The sequence below is a fragment of the Gymnoscopelus braueri genome (genome assembly GCF_963280865.1).
Source record: "Gymnoscopelus braueri genome assembly, chromosome: 17".
Taxonomy (NCBI): Eukaryota; Metazoa; Chordata; class Actinopteri; order Myctophiformes; family Myctophidae; genus Gymnoscopelus; species Gymnoscopelus braueri.
The window spans coordinates 30,148,151-30,162,621 of record NC_137617.1 but is presented as its reverse complement, the minus strand read 5'-3'; the positions used below and the strand labels follow the sequence as shown (position 1 = coordinate 30,162,621).

Genomic DNA, 14,471 nt, shown 5'->3' with positions numbered 1-14,471 from the left:
TGCTTTAACAGACACATCACTTCTGCCATAAGGTACCGTAGGTTGGTGGAGTAGTTTGGCAAAGATGTGATGTGCATGATATTGGCAGTACCTGAGAGCTGCTGACTCCCCACTAGAGGGCACGGACAGAGGCTCAAGTCCATACATTTTTTGCTTTGGATTATAAACATTGGATTCCCAACTACATGGACCAAAGACTATACCACCATAATGATGGTATAGTCAAAGCAAAGATTTGTCTGCACACCAGCAAGGCCAGAGGCCTATTACACGAAAGGAGAATTAAATAAGCCTGGATTTAAGTCAAATCCAGGTTTGACAAAGTCCGGTCCGTACAGCCTGGTTTATTCCGTTCCATGAACGCCAAGCCAGGCTGAAAAGGAGTGACTTTGTCGAGCTAGACCTTGTCAAGCCAGGCTGGTAAAGCCAGGCTTCACGTATTCCTATAAAAGACCATGAAAGTCGATAGTAGAATCCTTGAACTTGACCAATCATGGAGCCCAAAACCAGAGCGGCGTTCTTCTCTGTGGCTGAACAGCAGCACTGCAGCAGCTCATGGAACAGTGGCGTTCCCAGGAATTACATTTAGAGCAGGCGAGATTCCCCCCCAAGCTGCTCTCAGAGGCCCTTTTATGCCAGGTGAGTACAGGTGATGGCCCAGACCCCCACCCCTGGCACTCCTGGTACCCCATGAAGACAAAGGCATACATTTGCATCACTATATAGGCGAGGGTCGCTCTGCTGAATCGATACGGTGGTGATTAGCTGCCTGCCGGCGTGAATGGACGAGGATGGTCCGACGGCCACTATTCTGTTTGGATTTTCTTCACTGCCTGTTTTTCAGTCAGTCTTTTACTTCATTTTCTAGGTGAGGCGAGATTTTATTTCCTGCCTCTACGGTGGGTACGCCACTGATAGCGTCACAATCATTTTTAACCACTTAGCTTTGGCTATTCAAAAATAGCAGATCTACAAGCTCATAGCGCGGCACTCAGTACTATGAGCTTGTAGATCAGCTATTTTTGAAAAATTGTGAAAATGTGTGCATATCTTTGAAATATATATACATTTTTAAAGCAAACATTTTTAACTCAAATCTTTGCTTCTGGGGGTCACTGGCACAAAACATTTTCAGATGGGGGTCCGCGGCCAAATGTATATCCATTTAGGGGTCCTTGGCATGAAAAAGGTTGAAAACCACTGTTCTAAATGGCAGTGGTTCACAAACTTTTTAGCTCAAGAGTCTTGAGGCTTGGGTCCCGGCTCCCAGGGAGACATTAAATTTCTCTTTTGGGTCTTGAGTCCCAAGACTCAAGACCCAAAAGAGGCTTGAGTCAAGACTCAAGACCCCGGCTCCCGGGGAGACATCAAATTTCTCTTTTGGGTCTTGAGTCCCAAGACTCAAGACCCAAAAGAAAAACAATATAAATATAGATATATTGTCTGGCGGAAACCTCATTATGGCCAAAACTGTTACTTTTCAGCATAAACATTCTAAAATAGCAAAAACAGCAGATCGACAAAAAACAACAACAAGACAACAAGACTTGCGCAACATAATTTGGCAAGACACACGATCTCCGGTTTACTTCCCGTATCTGCATAGTCTCGCGTCTGGCGTAGCTATCTGCGTGAAGTGGGCGGACGCCAACCTGCTTCCGGTCTCCTAAAAAGGCATTTTTTTTTTTTCTCCAGGACTTTCAAAAAGCGTTAAGCATTGGTTCTCAAAGTGGGGTCCAGGGACCCCCAGGGGTCCTTGGGGGGGTTCCGGGGGGTCCCCAGCAAAATTGTATTATTAAATATGGCTCTTTTATTGCTACTTTTAACTTTTTAATGGATCCTATGTAAGTAAAGCCTGATAAAAGTGTCAGACTCCCAAAATCCACCAGAATACTGGAAATTACATCTACTCTGTTAAAAAAAATCCTCGGGGGGGGGACCCCCAGCGTGGTCAAGAGCCCCCCTCTGGGGAAAACTACTTTTTAATTACTGCTTAAAGGGCAAGACCACTTTGGTAGAGGTTTGGGTTGTGTAGTTACCTTGCCATGATGTAACTCCAAAGGTGGGCAAGAAATCAAAAATAATTGCTCCATTGATTAGAAATTGATAATTCAAAATATGCTCCTCATTGACTTACATTGTAAGGTAAAACAGCTCTCAAAGTCACTCTTTTAGCACATAAACAAACGCAAACAAAGTTGATTCAGACAATATAGAACATCACCAAGCCAGTACTGTTTTTTTTTTAAATAAAAATGTTAACTTCCTGTTGATTTTGCCATTTTTATTAAGAAGAAAACCTGGACTGGATTCGCGGATCCGGATCTTCAAATAGTAAAATCAGCAGGAAGTTAACATTTGTATTAAAAAAACAAACAGTACTGGGTTTGGTGATGTTCTATATTGTCTGAATCAGCTGTGTTTGTGTTCGTTTATGTGCTTAAAGAGTGACTTTGAGAGATGTTTTACCGTACAATGTAAGTCAATGAGGAGCACATTTTTAATTATCAATTTCTAATCAATGGAGCAATTATTTTGGATTTCTTGTTCACCTTTGGAGTTACATCATGGCAAGGTAACTACACAACCCAAACCTCTACCAAAGTGGTCTTGCCCTTTAAAGGGCAAGACCACTTTGGTATAGGAGGTTTGGGTTGTGTAGTTACCTTGCCATAATGATGTAACTCCAAAGGTGGACAAGAAATCAAAAATAATGTCTCCATTGACTAGAAATTGATAATTTAAAATATGCTCCTCATTGACTTACATTGTACAGTGAAGTGGGTCTTTTAAACCCGTAACTAATCATTTATATGTGTGTGTGTGTGTGTGTGTGTGTGTGTGTGTGTGTGTGTGTGTGTGTGTGTGTGTGTGTGTGTGTGTGTGTGTGTGTGTGTGTGTGTGTGTGTGTGTGTGTGTGTGTATATATATATATATGTCAGACATTTTCTATAATATACAAAACAATCTGTAATGTATTATCAAACATCTAACAACAATATGAACTATAGTGTTAACAGAGTGACAATGACATATCACATGAGTCATTGTGAAACAATTATGATTCATGGTCACACTCTATTTCAGTAATATAATTAAATTGATTATATCTATTTCATTGTATTTGAATGCAGGGTCATTAAAATGAGTCCATATACAAACACATGTGTTGAATTAACTGTGAAGAAAAAACTTGAAGAACAAGGCACTGGATTAAGTAAGCTTGGCTGTTAGCCTGGTCCCTACCAGGCTAACTTCACAGCTAAATTTCCATGGTAACTAAAGTGGGATTGCGTAAATTTTCTTTCGTGAAATCGAGTCATGGATAAACTTATCCAGGGTGCTCTGGCTAAGCTAATCTGGCAAGATAATTCAGCTTTCATGAAACCGATTCATCGCTAATCCTGGCTAAATTAAGCCAGGATAGGTGTTAAATCCAGGCTTAACCCCCTACTGATTTCGTGAAATAGGCCCCCGGTGAGAGTTGAACCACACTTCATTTACAGACTTGTTAGGGTGTTGCTTACCCCTATTAACAATATATTATTTCAGCTACAGTGACATCACGACTTTGAATGTGTGAATAGGGGAAGAGAAAGACATCTTTCTCAAGATGGTATTTGTTGCAGGTCCCTGCACTACAATACGTAACCATAGTTTTGAGCTAGGACAGAAAAAGATCACTGTATACGATCCATCTCACATACGCAATGCTAAACCCATGTTTGTAACTCTACAATGACAATGACAATGGCAGATTTGGCCCGACCTCAATCCTTGTGTGTGTCAAAGAATAGTTGCCAAAACTTAAGTTTTAAGTTTACAGGTGAATAACTGAGTTATATTATACACACTATGTAAAGTTAATCATTAATGACACCAAAACAGAGTCACAGTTGAAAATAAAAACACTTTATTAATCAATAAAAACAATCCCAGATTGCCAGCAAATAATTCAAATTAAAACTAGGAGGGAAAAATACATCCAAACTGAAAGCAGGGTGTGAGAAGTTGGAGACATTGATTGGACAAACGACAGAAAAAATGACAAACAGTAAACATGGAAATATTTACATTAGACAGACAAAGCAGTGCACTAAGATGGTAGTAGTATTAGTAACTTACTTGGTATTGCACTGAAATTAATGTTTCCAATTGAACTGAGATCCATGCCTGAATACCATGCCGAATTACAGGACTTTTAATAACACAATGTCTCCTTTCAAAACTGAAATGTATGACAGATCTTATTTTAATGCTGCAAATTTTCATTTTTCAGCCACTTTCTCAAATGTTAAATTAACCGAACAGCTGTCTGAGCTGCAAACGGCCTAATTATTCCAGTGGGGTAACATACATTTACTGACAGACTTCATTCAAAAACACAAAACGAGTAATAGCACTTCTACTTTGAGAAAAGTAATTAATTCTCAAAACCTTTAATTCAAGATATGTGCTTGTGAAATAAAGGCATTCAAAACAAAGTGTCCACCACACACATTCTGTTGTTTGTCAGTTCACTCATTTAAATAATTACTTGGCTTACTTCTTTAGCAACACAAAAGTTTTGACTTAAATATTTCAGCCAACAGCTTGGCTTTCAGCAGTTAAAAATCAACTGAATCTTCAATTGCCTCTGGTAACTATCAGTAGGATGATATTGGCAAATAAGTTACTTTCATGGGCATTGCTACAACATTGCTTAAAACCCAGTCACCATCAAAGAGAACAAACCAGATCGCAACACATGATGTCAATCAAGATCCAGTAGTCTTCATACAGTACAATCTATAGTTGCTAGCCCATCAGTTAGTGTTTTGTATTCCTTCAACCATTTGCATTCCTAAAATGTGATTACAGGCTCAGCACAAAGAGTTCAGATCAACAAAAAGGGGGTGTAGCCTCTTTATATAATGCTGATGTGGATAGACCTATAACTTTGCTTATACTATAGATTATGAACATTTTGAGAGCCTCGCCAATCGCATATTCTGTCTTAAAACCTGCAGCAGAGGAATAGCAAAAGAGACACAGCGAAATGCATATAGCCAAGCCTTTGAAAGACAAATTACAGTGCTATGTATTAGTATACGGAAGCCGATACGGTTTCTAATGCGGTGTGCCTCCTTCCTAAAATGTCCATCTGCTCTTCTTGTCAATCTCCCACTTCTAGGCCTCTCGTCAACGGCCAGCCCAAGAATACACGCTCAACCACTGCCTCTTTCTCGCTCCAGCATCGTACTTGTACACACATCAAATCCCAATCTCTTTAGGCCCTCTAAACTCAAAGTCATTTACATTTTCTTTGAGTCAAAAACAAACAAGAAAATCATTAGGACTTTTGCAATGTAAACACTGCATTTAGAGTGTGGTGTTGGAGCTTTTAGATCGTTGCCTAGAGAGCAGGTGAAGTGCACCATACAACCTTTGGTTAGTATTGGTGTTAAAATGGCCTTTCCTAAAATAGACTTCATTTTTAGCCTTTGGTATCTAAACTCTCAGAAGCTGTAGATGCTCCTTCTGTGCCTAAACAAGGTTTTGGAACTTTACAAGCCTCAGTGACTGAAGATCGCTGGCAAGTTTCCAGGGTGCAAGGTGATCTAACAGTCCATTTTTAAACTTGACCAATGCATAGGTGTTCCAGCCATATTTTGCTCACAATGTCTGTCTTTTATACTCCCATTTCTCTTGACAGTCCCTTCACTTGACTGGACAACGACTTCCATCTCTATGGATCGGTGCCAAAGGATCTAGAGCCCATCTTTTTATTTTCTTTTCTTCAAATAGCTCATTCATGTCCTTTCATACCCTTCTGTTTCCTTGTTTGTTCCTTTTTTTCACCAAAGTAATGAAATATCAGTACTCAAATGAAGAGCTTCTTCTGTTTTCAAAGTTGTATCCAGGAAAAAATGCAGGAACACAAAGAAAAGTGAGTGGGAAAAAAAAAAAACTAATGCAGGAAGAGTAGTCGACAACGCTATTTTTCTTCTCACCAGAATCTTCTCAAAGAAAAAAAGGACATCTCTCTTGCAACTGCAGAAATCTTTCTTATTGATTTAGCAAATTGAAAGAATTAACAGCAGCTATCCCCGCCTATCCTCACTTCTTCTTGTCCTTTTGTTTTTTCTCTGGCTTGCGGTTCTGCTCGGCAGCCGCCATGTTCCGGGGCATGACGAGCACGCTGCCGTCAGAGCTGTACTGGAGGGAGTACTCGCTGGGCGGGTAGGGCCGGCCCTCCTCATCCCTCAGCTGGGCGAACACCTCCTGATAGACGCTCTGCATCTTCTGCTTCATCTGCCGAATGGAGCGGATGAACTCCATCTTCTCCTTCAGCAGGCGGGCCTTGTCCCGCCGCAGGTCGTGGACGCCCTGCTCCAAGTTGAGGATGGTGTCTAGCTTGCGCTTGCGACAGTTCTGGGCCGCCATCTTGTTTTTCCCGCGGCGGCGGATGTCGCGGATAAGGGCCAACTGGCCTTCGCTCAGGTGGTGCTTGGCCAGGAGCTCGTTAAACTCCTCCACGGGTAGGTTGATGATCTTTTCGTTGGAGAACGGGATCTTCATGGACCGTGCCCGACGCTCGTCGCGGCTGGACTGCTTGTCCAGCAGGTCCTGTGCGGGCTGGAACTTGGAGTGATGTTTGTCACGGACGGTTTTCTTGCTGGACGAGATGGGGAGCTCCGGGTGTTCAGAGAAGGGGGAGGAAAGGGGCAGATTGTAGGTGTGATTGTGGCCGATGTTATCCAGCTGAGGCAGACCATGGAACTGGGAGGGGTCCTGATAGCTCATACGGCAGAGTTTACTATAGCCAGGCTGGTAGCCCCCAACGGCACCTTCTTCTGTCTCTGCAGTGGTCACCTCACTGTCGGTGCTGTAGCCCACGGCTCCTTCCTCTGAGAAGGTTGCAGAGGTGGAAGAGGAGGATGCTGCCGAGGAGCAGGAAGTCTCGGAGCTACTCGGGGAGGCTGGGCTGTGGCTGGAGTCCAGGGAGAGACCCGAATCCGAGTCCAACTCATCCTCAAGCTGGGAGGCCTGAGCCTGGCTGAAGCCCTCCTCCATGGCCAGGTCCAGCAGGCTGATCTCGTCCAGCATGGACTCCTCCAGCAAGGTACTGAAGGGATCAGGCAGTATGGGGGCGGCGGTGACGTTGTTACTGGTGCCGTTCATGAGCGGCGGGAGAAAGAGGCCGGTCAGGTTGGTGGATCCAAATGTAGAGTTGACGTTGGACGAGTTGCTGGACGACAGTCTGAGCATGGCAGGCCTGGGGGTGCTGCTGATGGGATCCAGCTGTGGGTTGAATAGTGTGGGGAAGTCTTGGCTGCAGCTGGGGAGTGAGGCTTGGTGAAGGCTGACGTCCTGGTTTATAAGTGTGGAGCGAGAAGAAAGTCCAAAACTTCCCATGGTATTGGGGTCCACTGGCCCACTAGTGCCATTAACACTGCTGGGACTGGTGTTAGAGGTGTTGTTGACCTCCATTACCTTCAAAGTCAAACACAATGATTTGGTTTAGTGGTCATATACAGTATAAACACTTCCCCAATATTAAGGCATCAATATTTAAGTTGGTACTAAAAATGTTCCCCCATGTACATTTTCAGTATTACTCAAGTATAATGAGAGGTTTGATATGTTCCTACTTAACACATCGGGTGACAAACACAGTCTGAACCGTGTTTGCACAGAGTAGCGCTTTGGTGCCGAACATGGTCTGAACCGTGTTTTCAGTCTTTTCGTTTTTTTCGTTTTTTTCCACACGGGAGGGGCTGGAGCAGCTCTGGAATCACTCGTGGTGATTCTGAGAAGGAGAGGACAGATGGATCACCGTGTCAAAAAACATGGCTCCCATCCGCTTCCGTTCTATCTCCTTCTCTAAAACCCCTATAACTCAGAAACTTTTTACGCTGGGGAAAACGACTCATTTTGTATGCACGATCGCTCCGCCATTGTTACTCGCGTGAGAGATGTTATCGTTCCAGGCGTTAGCCAGGACCATCGGGCAAAATGGAGGCATGCTTTTTTTCACATGGAATGCACGTCGTGGAGTCTACAGTTTAAACAGCGCTGTGCAGCTCAACGGTGAGATTTCGGCACCGAACGTAATCTGTTATTATAAAATGCTGGCACCCAATGTGTTAAGTGTGTTCGACTCAAAAGACATTTCTACCAAAACCAGTAAGGGTAATCAATGTAAGGGTTGGAAAAACTGACAGTCCTATGTATTTAATTAACATTCAATTCAAACAGTTACAGTGGATATTCTTGTACAACTTTTTGCCATAAAGAATTTGAATGAAAAGGCTGATCATTAAATTAGTAATAAGTAATTAATTATTCTTATACATTATCAATGTGTTCCTCAGATTAAAAAAGATGTAAGACTACCATTTTGACCAGAAGATGAATTGACCCCAGTCCTTCACTGAGACATGACACACACCTGCAGCTCCATGATAGCCATGATGTCCTGCCACTGCTGCTCTAAGTCCAGCTGTGGTTCTGGCTGGGGCAGTGGTGGAGCAAGAGGGAGGCCCTGAGATGTAGAGGGAGCTTCTTCATTGGGGACACCAATCTCTGGGGTGACCACTGGAGCTGGAAACTAATGAAGGCCATTCACTAACATTAGGATAAACACGGAAACAAAACATGACTTTCCACCCACACTGTAGATTTAACCCTTGCCAACTATGAGCCCTAAGCTGTGTTAATTTAACCCTGAGAGTGTAAAGGTGAGGACTGTACTGTGTATGTGTATATTTTTCTTGCCGTAGTGATCGATTCCATTACAGTCATGCATAGTAACTTGAACTAACATAAGGCCTTTACCTCTGCCTCCTCTCCAAACGGGAAGGTGGCCTCCAACAGCCTCAGACATTCTTGGAGTGATAGTGATGTTTGGGAGCCATTGCCTGTCAGCTGTGGGAACAATAAAAGGACAGGTCTAAGATGACTAATGACGTATTTAGGACTCAGCATTGGATTTGAGATAAACAGTAATGGCATACTAAAAGGCATAATATCTTAACGGTAGAGTAAGTGATATTTTTTGTTTAAAACAAAAAGTTTCTAGTTAAAAGGTTAAGCACTTTTATACACATCTGCTTGTTAGTACTGCATCTACTTGAATACTGCTTACTACACTGTTTTAGTTTTTCTTGCATACGTTTAGCTATTTATTAGGAAGAAAACCCAGACTGGATCCGGATCTTCAAATAGTAAAATCAGCAGGAGGTTGACATTTTATATATATATATATATATATATATATATATATATATATATATATATATATATATATATATATATAAACAATAGTACCGGGTTTGGTGATGTTCTTTTTTGTCAGAATCAGCTTTGTTTGCGTTTGTTTACGGGCTTTTGTTTAAGAGCTCCTCCTGAGCCTCTTCACTGTACAATGTAAGTCAATGAGGAACATATTTTGAATGATCAATTTCTAGTCAATGGAGCAATTATTTTGGATTTCTTGCCCACCTTTGGTTACATCATCATGGCAAGGTAACTATCCAACCCAAACCTCTACCAAAGTGTTCTTTATTTTACTTGATTATGTTTATTAGTGTCTTCTGTGTCTTCAGATACTGTACCATACACAGTATGTTTAAATTCATTGAAGTGAGCATTAATTCTTATGTGCTGAAATGTTGTCTGCCACCATGAGGGAATGACATTTCAGCATTCTCAAATTCGCCCTCAAATTTCATTTGTGTTAATTTGAGCACTTTCATCTGTAATCCGGTACAATACAGATTCATAAAGCTCAGAAAGAGAGAGAGAGAGAAGTTTGTCTGTTTTAATAATAAACAGCATTTATTTTTAAGTATTGTAAGTATTATTCTTAACTACATTTAATATCAGATGATTACTTTTGATTAGGCTTGGGCAGTATCAAGGTATACCAGGGTACCGGTATTTAGAAATACAGAAGGTATGATTTTCAATACCGTGAAAAATACAGATGCTCCAGGGCGCCCCAGTGGATCACAGAGAAGAATAAATGCTGTTAATAATCATCTAATATTAAAATAAATGCTGTTATAATTAAAACAGACAGACTTCTGTCTGTGCATGCATACCCCCTATAAATAAGGCTATAGTCCATGACCCTGGTTTGAATGCGGAATTGTTCTGTTTTCCAGCGAGACCAGCTGAAATGGCTTTTCGCGACCATATACGGGACGTATTTCCTAGAGAAATAGGGGTTGGGTGTTCTCAGTCAATCACAGCGATGGGGGCGGGTGGTTCACTGACTGAATTAGTACTCGCAACATGTTGCCAACATGTTTAGATTTCTTTAACTCTGCGATTCAAACTCTGCACTCTGCAACAAGGCAGTACTGATTCAAGTTTACGTTACTGGTTACACTAATGTTTATAAATGTTTGTTTAGCTGTGTCAGTTTGTAAAGCCGTGTCTTAGTTATCAGTCTTTTGCAGTCAGTCTTAAATATAATTATCAGTATTTAGTGCCCACTCCTTTAGTGTATTTTTGTCACTGTATACATTTTGCACACACGTGAAATTTGTCCTCTGCATTTACCCATCCTAACTATAAGGAGCAGTAGGTGCTATTAATACAGTGCCTGGGGAACAGTTAGGGGTTAAGTGTCTTGCTCAGGGACACTTTGACACAGACTGGGCCGACCGGGGGTCAAACCCTAATTCTAATTGGCATCTTTCACTTTTACCAGTCATTTTCTAGTGTGATATCTCTCTTTTACGCAAGTATGGCTTTTAGGTATTTTTTCCACCTAACACAGTGCTACAAATGTCAAGGCAGGTTAGATTATTGCCAAGTGAAAGTGTGACTTCGTCAAACTAGAATGAAGGGGTGCGTCTGTCTCCTCTGTCTGGAGTATGATGAGGTTTCATTTACCACTATATCCCCGGACAAGATGCTAATCTAGGTTACCAACTGGATGGCCCTCGAATGTCTTCAAGCAAGAATAACTCTGAGGGCTTTTAACCACTTAACACTGGCATCTTTATTTATGGGCATGGGTTAGGGTTTTTAATTGGGAAAAAAAACAAAACAGACCTAGAAGCAAGTGTTGTGTCGTGACTGGAGGATACTCAGTGGATGCTCTTACATGGAAGTCTCTTCAGGCAACCAACCTGCTCTGGAATGCTCTCTCCTGTCTCCCCATCTACCGGCTGAGCCCCCTGTAGGTTCACTCCGTTCCTCCAGCTTTCCTGTGCCTCTGTCCTTTCCTTGCTCTCCTGTGGGCTGGGTTTCTCCTCCTCGCTCGCCTTCTGACGGTTGCTGTAGTTGAACACTTCTCGTCCAGCGCCAAGGTCAATGTCCTGTCGCCACAGGATGTCAATCAAATCAATGTCCTGGAAAATAAACACACTGCCTCAATAAAGAAATGTTGGGAATACAAAGACAAGTGATAGAACTAAGGTGAGTAGATAATCATTTCAGCCAACTTAAAAGTGCAAATGAAATTCTCATAATTTTGGCCAAGATGAGGATTTGCTTTATGTGTTGTTTGTTTTCTACAACAAGATGACTGTATATTAATATTCCTCCATTACAGTATTCTTTTAGCACCACAGACTGGCAGATCATGTAACAGAATTCTGGTCAGATGATGCAACCATAGCATAACCTCTTAGCCATGGTGGTCATGTGACCCCAAATCACAGCCGGTAGGCCTACATGACTTTACAATGGCTTAGTGTGACGAATAAATGCATTGCATCTCTGTGCCAAACCTGTGACAGTGTTGAAGAAAGCACATGATGAGCAAAAGGAACTGTAATTGAAGAAGTCTAGATGAATTATACAACAAACTACAGCAAAATATTTACATTAAGTTACCAGTAAGTAACTACTAGTGTGTTATTAACCCATTAACTGGCATTGAATTGAATGCTTTTCTGCTACTCAACTTATTTAATTTGAAAATACTTTGACACCCAAATAAGGCAATTCCCACTGGTCCCATTCATTTGTCACTCAAAACAACAAGTGCTCGGGACCTCTACTTGTGCTGGTGTTGGGCAGAGTAAATGTGAGGTCGTGCTCCAGTACCTCTTTGGTGAGGTCATCGTTGCCGTCCCTGTTGCCCTGCTCCTGGGAGCCCTCGGGGGCCACGGCTCCCAGGCTGCCGTCCGCTTCATTCAGGTTGTAGGTGGATTCAGGTGCTCCACCTCCTCCCCTCATGGCCGGGGTAGCGTCAGGGTTGTCCACGTCCTCTAGGCTGGCCCCATTGTCCAGGGTAATGCTGGGGCTGGACTGGCTGGCTGCAGAAACCACAGTCTCTGTGTCACGGTGCACCAGCCAGGTGCTGAGCTCGGGACTGGGCACGGAGAGGCGATCCAGCTGGCGCACCTGGTTCAACAGCCGGCGGGTAGTAAAGAAATGGTCGAGGTCCACACTCTTGGGATGGATGCCATAGCCGTCCAGCGTGTTGCGCAGGTTGTGAAACTGGGTCTGGGTGTAGGCTGAGCTGGGGCCCAGGATGATCTCTCTCAGTGGGGGCAGCTGACTGCTTAGGTAGGTGTCAACGTCCACCCGCACCCCAAGGAGACTCAGAAGGATGGTGAACTGAATCAGGCCCTCTGTGAAGTACTTTTTCAGGTAAAGCATTTCTTTACAAAGGAACAAAAAGTGAAAGTAAAAAATAAAAATGAAAATGGGGCAAACTACAGTGCAGCAAAAGTTCACTACTTATACTGCAAGGCTGAGATAAAGACATTAAAGTAAGAAATTAGTGAAAATGGTTTAGGGAGAGGGTCCTTGGCTTTATGTTACGTGTTCAGTTAGTTTTAAGTGGGATTAATATCCAAAAGTGTATTCGATCCACTTTGTTGACAGTCCAGTAATCGTCCAAAAGCATTGATCTTCATATGATCCTCATCCTCCCAATGCCTGAGAAAAGCCAAGAAAGCACAAGTTATTGCTGTGATACACAGGACATGTTATAACTGTGGTACAAAGATCACGGAAAAACTTACTCCAGTTGTGGCCCATTCTTTCAATTCTACAGCACGTATAAGTCTTAGCCACCTAATAGTTGTATTAATAACACAAGAGAGAGAGAGAGCGACACTTGCTAGCTACATCAACCATCCACCGCATCCTCCCAAGACCAGAGAACTGATGACGGTCCGTACGGTGCTTCGTACAGTACAGTTCAACGCCTTTTTTAGTCTAAATATTGGATTATTTTAGCAAACCAAATGATGAAGACACAGACCTACAAGGCATCATCACCCCACCCCAGACGGGCCAACCAGCTATCGGTACTGTAGTTCATGCATGCTTGCTGAAGGTGAATGAGGGAGTCTGGACAGCTCGCTACCTAGCCGAACACACAAGCTGGCTGGCTGGCAGAGGGTTCCTCCCTCCTCACAACAAACTGCGCCTGTGTCTTTTAGCCTACTATCGCTAGTTTAGCCAACACTTAAGGGAATCCATGAGTCTAACGCATCAGCCTTATTGTACAACATACATTACCACTCATGTGTTTTGTTGCCACATCTGTTAACGCGCAAAATTGTTGGAAGTTCTCTCAAAAAAAGTGACAGGTATAATTTTGCCCGACTACTACTTCCGCCGTGGCTAGCATCAACAATCTCCCTAGCAACAGGTGGGGGAAATGTGACTGACAGCCGGGACGTCCAATCGGAGCCCAGAAGCACGATGACGGCCCAGGATCCCAGCAAAATTCGGCCAATTGCAAAGAGACAACAGTGGGATTAAAAAACGAGGAAGACGTATAAATACGGACCGCAAAGCCTATATGCATGTTTGCTTTATTAGACACTTATTTACTGATAAACTTTCAAATGTGTAAAGTCCCGATCACTTATAAATAACGTTGTCGGCCTTAAGTTGTCCATAAGCACTGTCCATGTTGTCAAAGAGGCAGCTAACGTTAGCTGCACTGCAGCTCAGCTGTCATAATAACCGATGCGAGCCGGCTATCGAGACGTTTCCATTGAAAACCTCTGCTTTTAATACTTACACATGACGGCTTTGTAAATGCGTCTTCATGCCCACAAGTCCACCACCCCTAAGACCACCATTAAAAAAGACAACGGCTTTATTAAAAGCTCCACGGAGCAGGTCAACATTTCATTCTCCAGCCTTTCCTCACTGAATGGCCCACCATGACTTGCAAAATTGCTAGCTGGTTAGCCTAGCCTAGCAGCGCCGCTTGACACAAAAACCACGCTTTCACACTGAGCATGCGTAGAACATTCTAGTCACGAGCTTTCATCACGCACAAAACTCCCTGGATAATAATAAACACTGTTATGTAACAGACAGGGGGGCCCTAGAAATGTTACATATATTTTTGGATATGACTCCCCTCCTTTAAATAATATAATACTGGTTGAATATCATTGATCATAATCACATAAAAACATGTGCAGTTGGGCAGTTATTTAAAGTCTGAAGACATTCATATGGTAATTCTCAATTATTTCTATAAGAGTATTAGTACT

At 42.7% G+C, this 14,471-nt stretch overlaps 1 protein-coding gene across 4 annotated transcripts; it reads right to left on the bottom strand.

The window, feature by feature from the left end:
• Positions 1–3,890: 3,890 nt before the first annotated feature.
• Positions 3,891–14,165, bottom strand: nfe2l1b (nfe2 like bZIP transcription factor 1b). 4 transcript variants are annotated; one of them, XM_080454863.1, is made up of 6 exons: positions 13,988–14,165; positions 12,049–12,888; positions 11,127–11,348; positions 8,821–8,910; positions 8,435–8,593; positions 3,891–7,476 (listed from the first exon to the last, which is right to left on the bottom strand). In XM_080454863.1, the coding sequence occupies exons 2-6, from the start codon at positions 12,604–12,606 to the stop codon at positions 6,100–6,102; spliced, it is 2,406 nt and encodes an 801-aa protein (XP_080310989.1). In that variant the 5' UTR covers positions 12,607–12,888; positions 13,988–14,165; the 3' UTR covers positions 3,891–6,099. The 4 variants fall into 4 exon arrangements, with proteins under 4 accessions (XP_080310989.1, XP_080310992.1, XP_080310991.1 ...); XM_080454866.1 differs by having other exon boundaries at positions 11,127–11,315; XM_080454865.1 differs by lacking the exon at positions 13,988–14,165 and adding an exon at positions 13,468–13,596 and having other exon boundaries at positions 12,049–12,878.
• Positions 14,166–14,471: the final 306 nt, after the last annotated feature.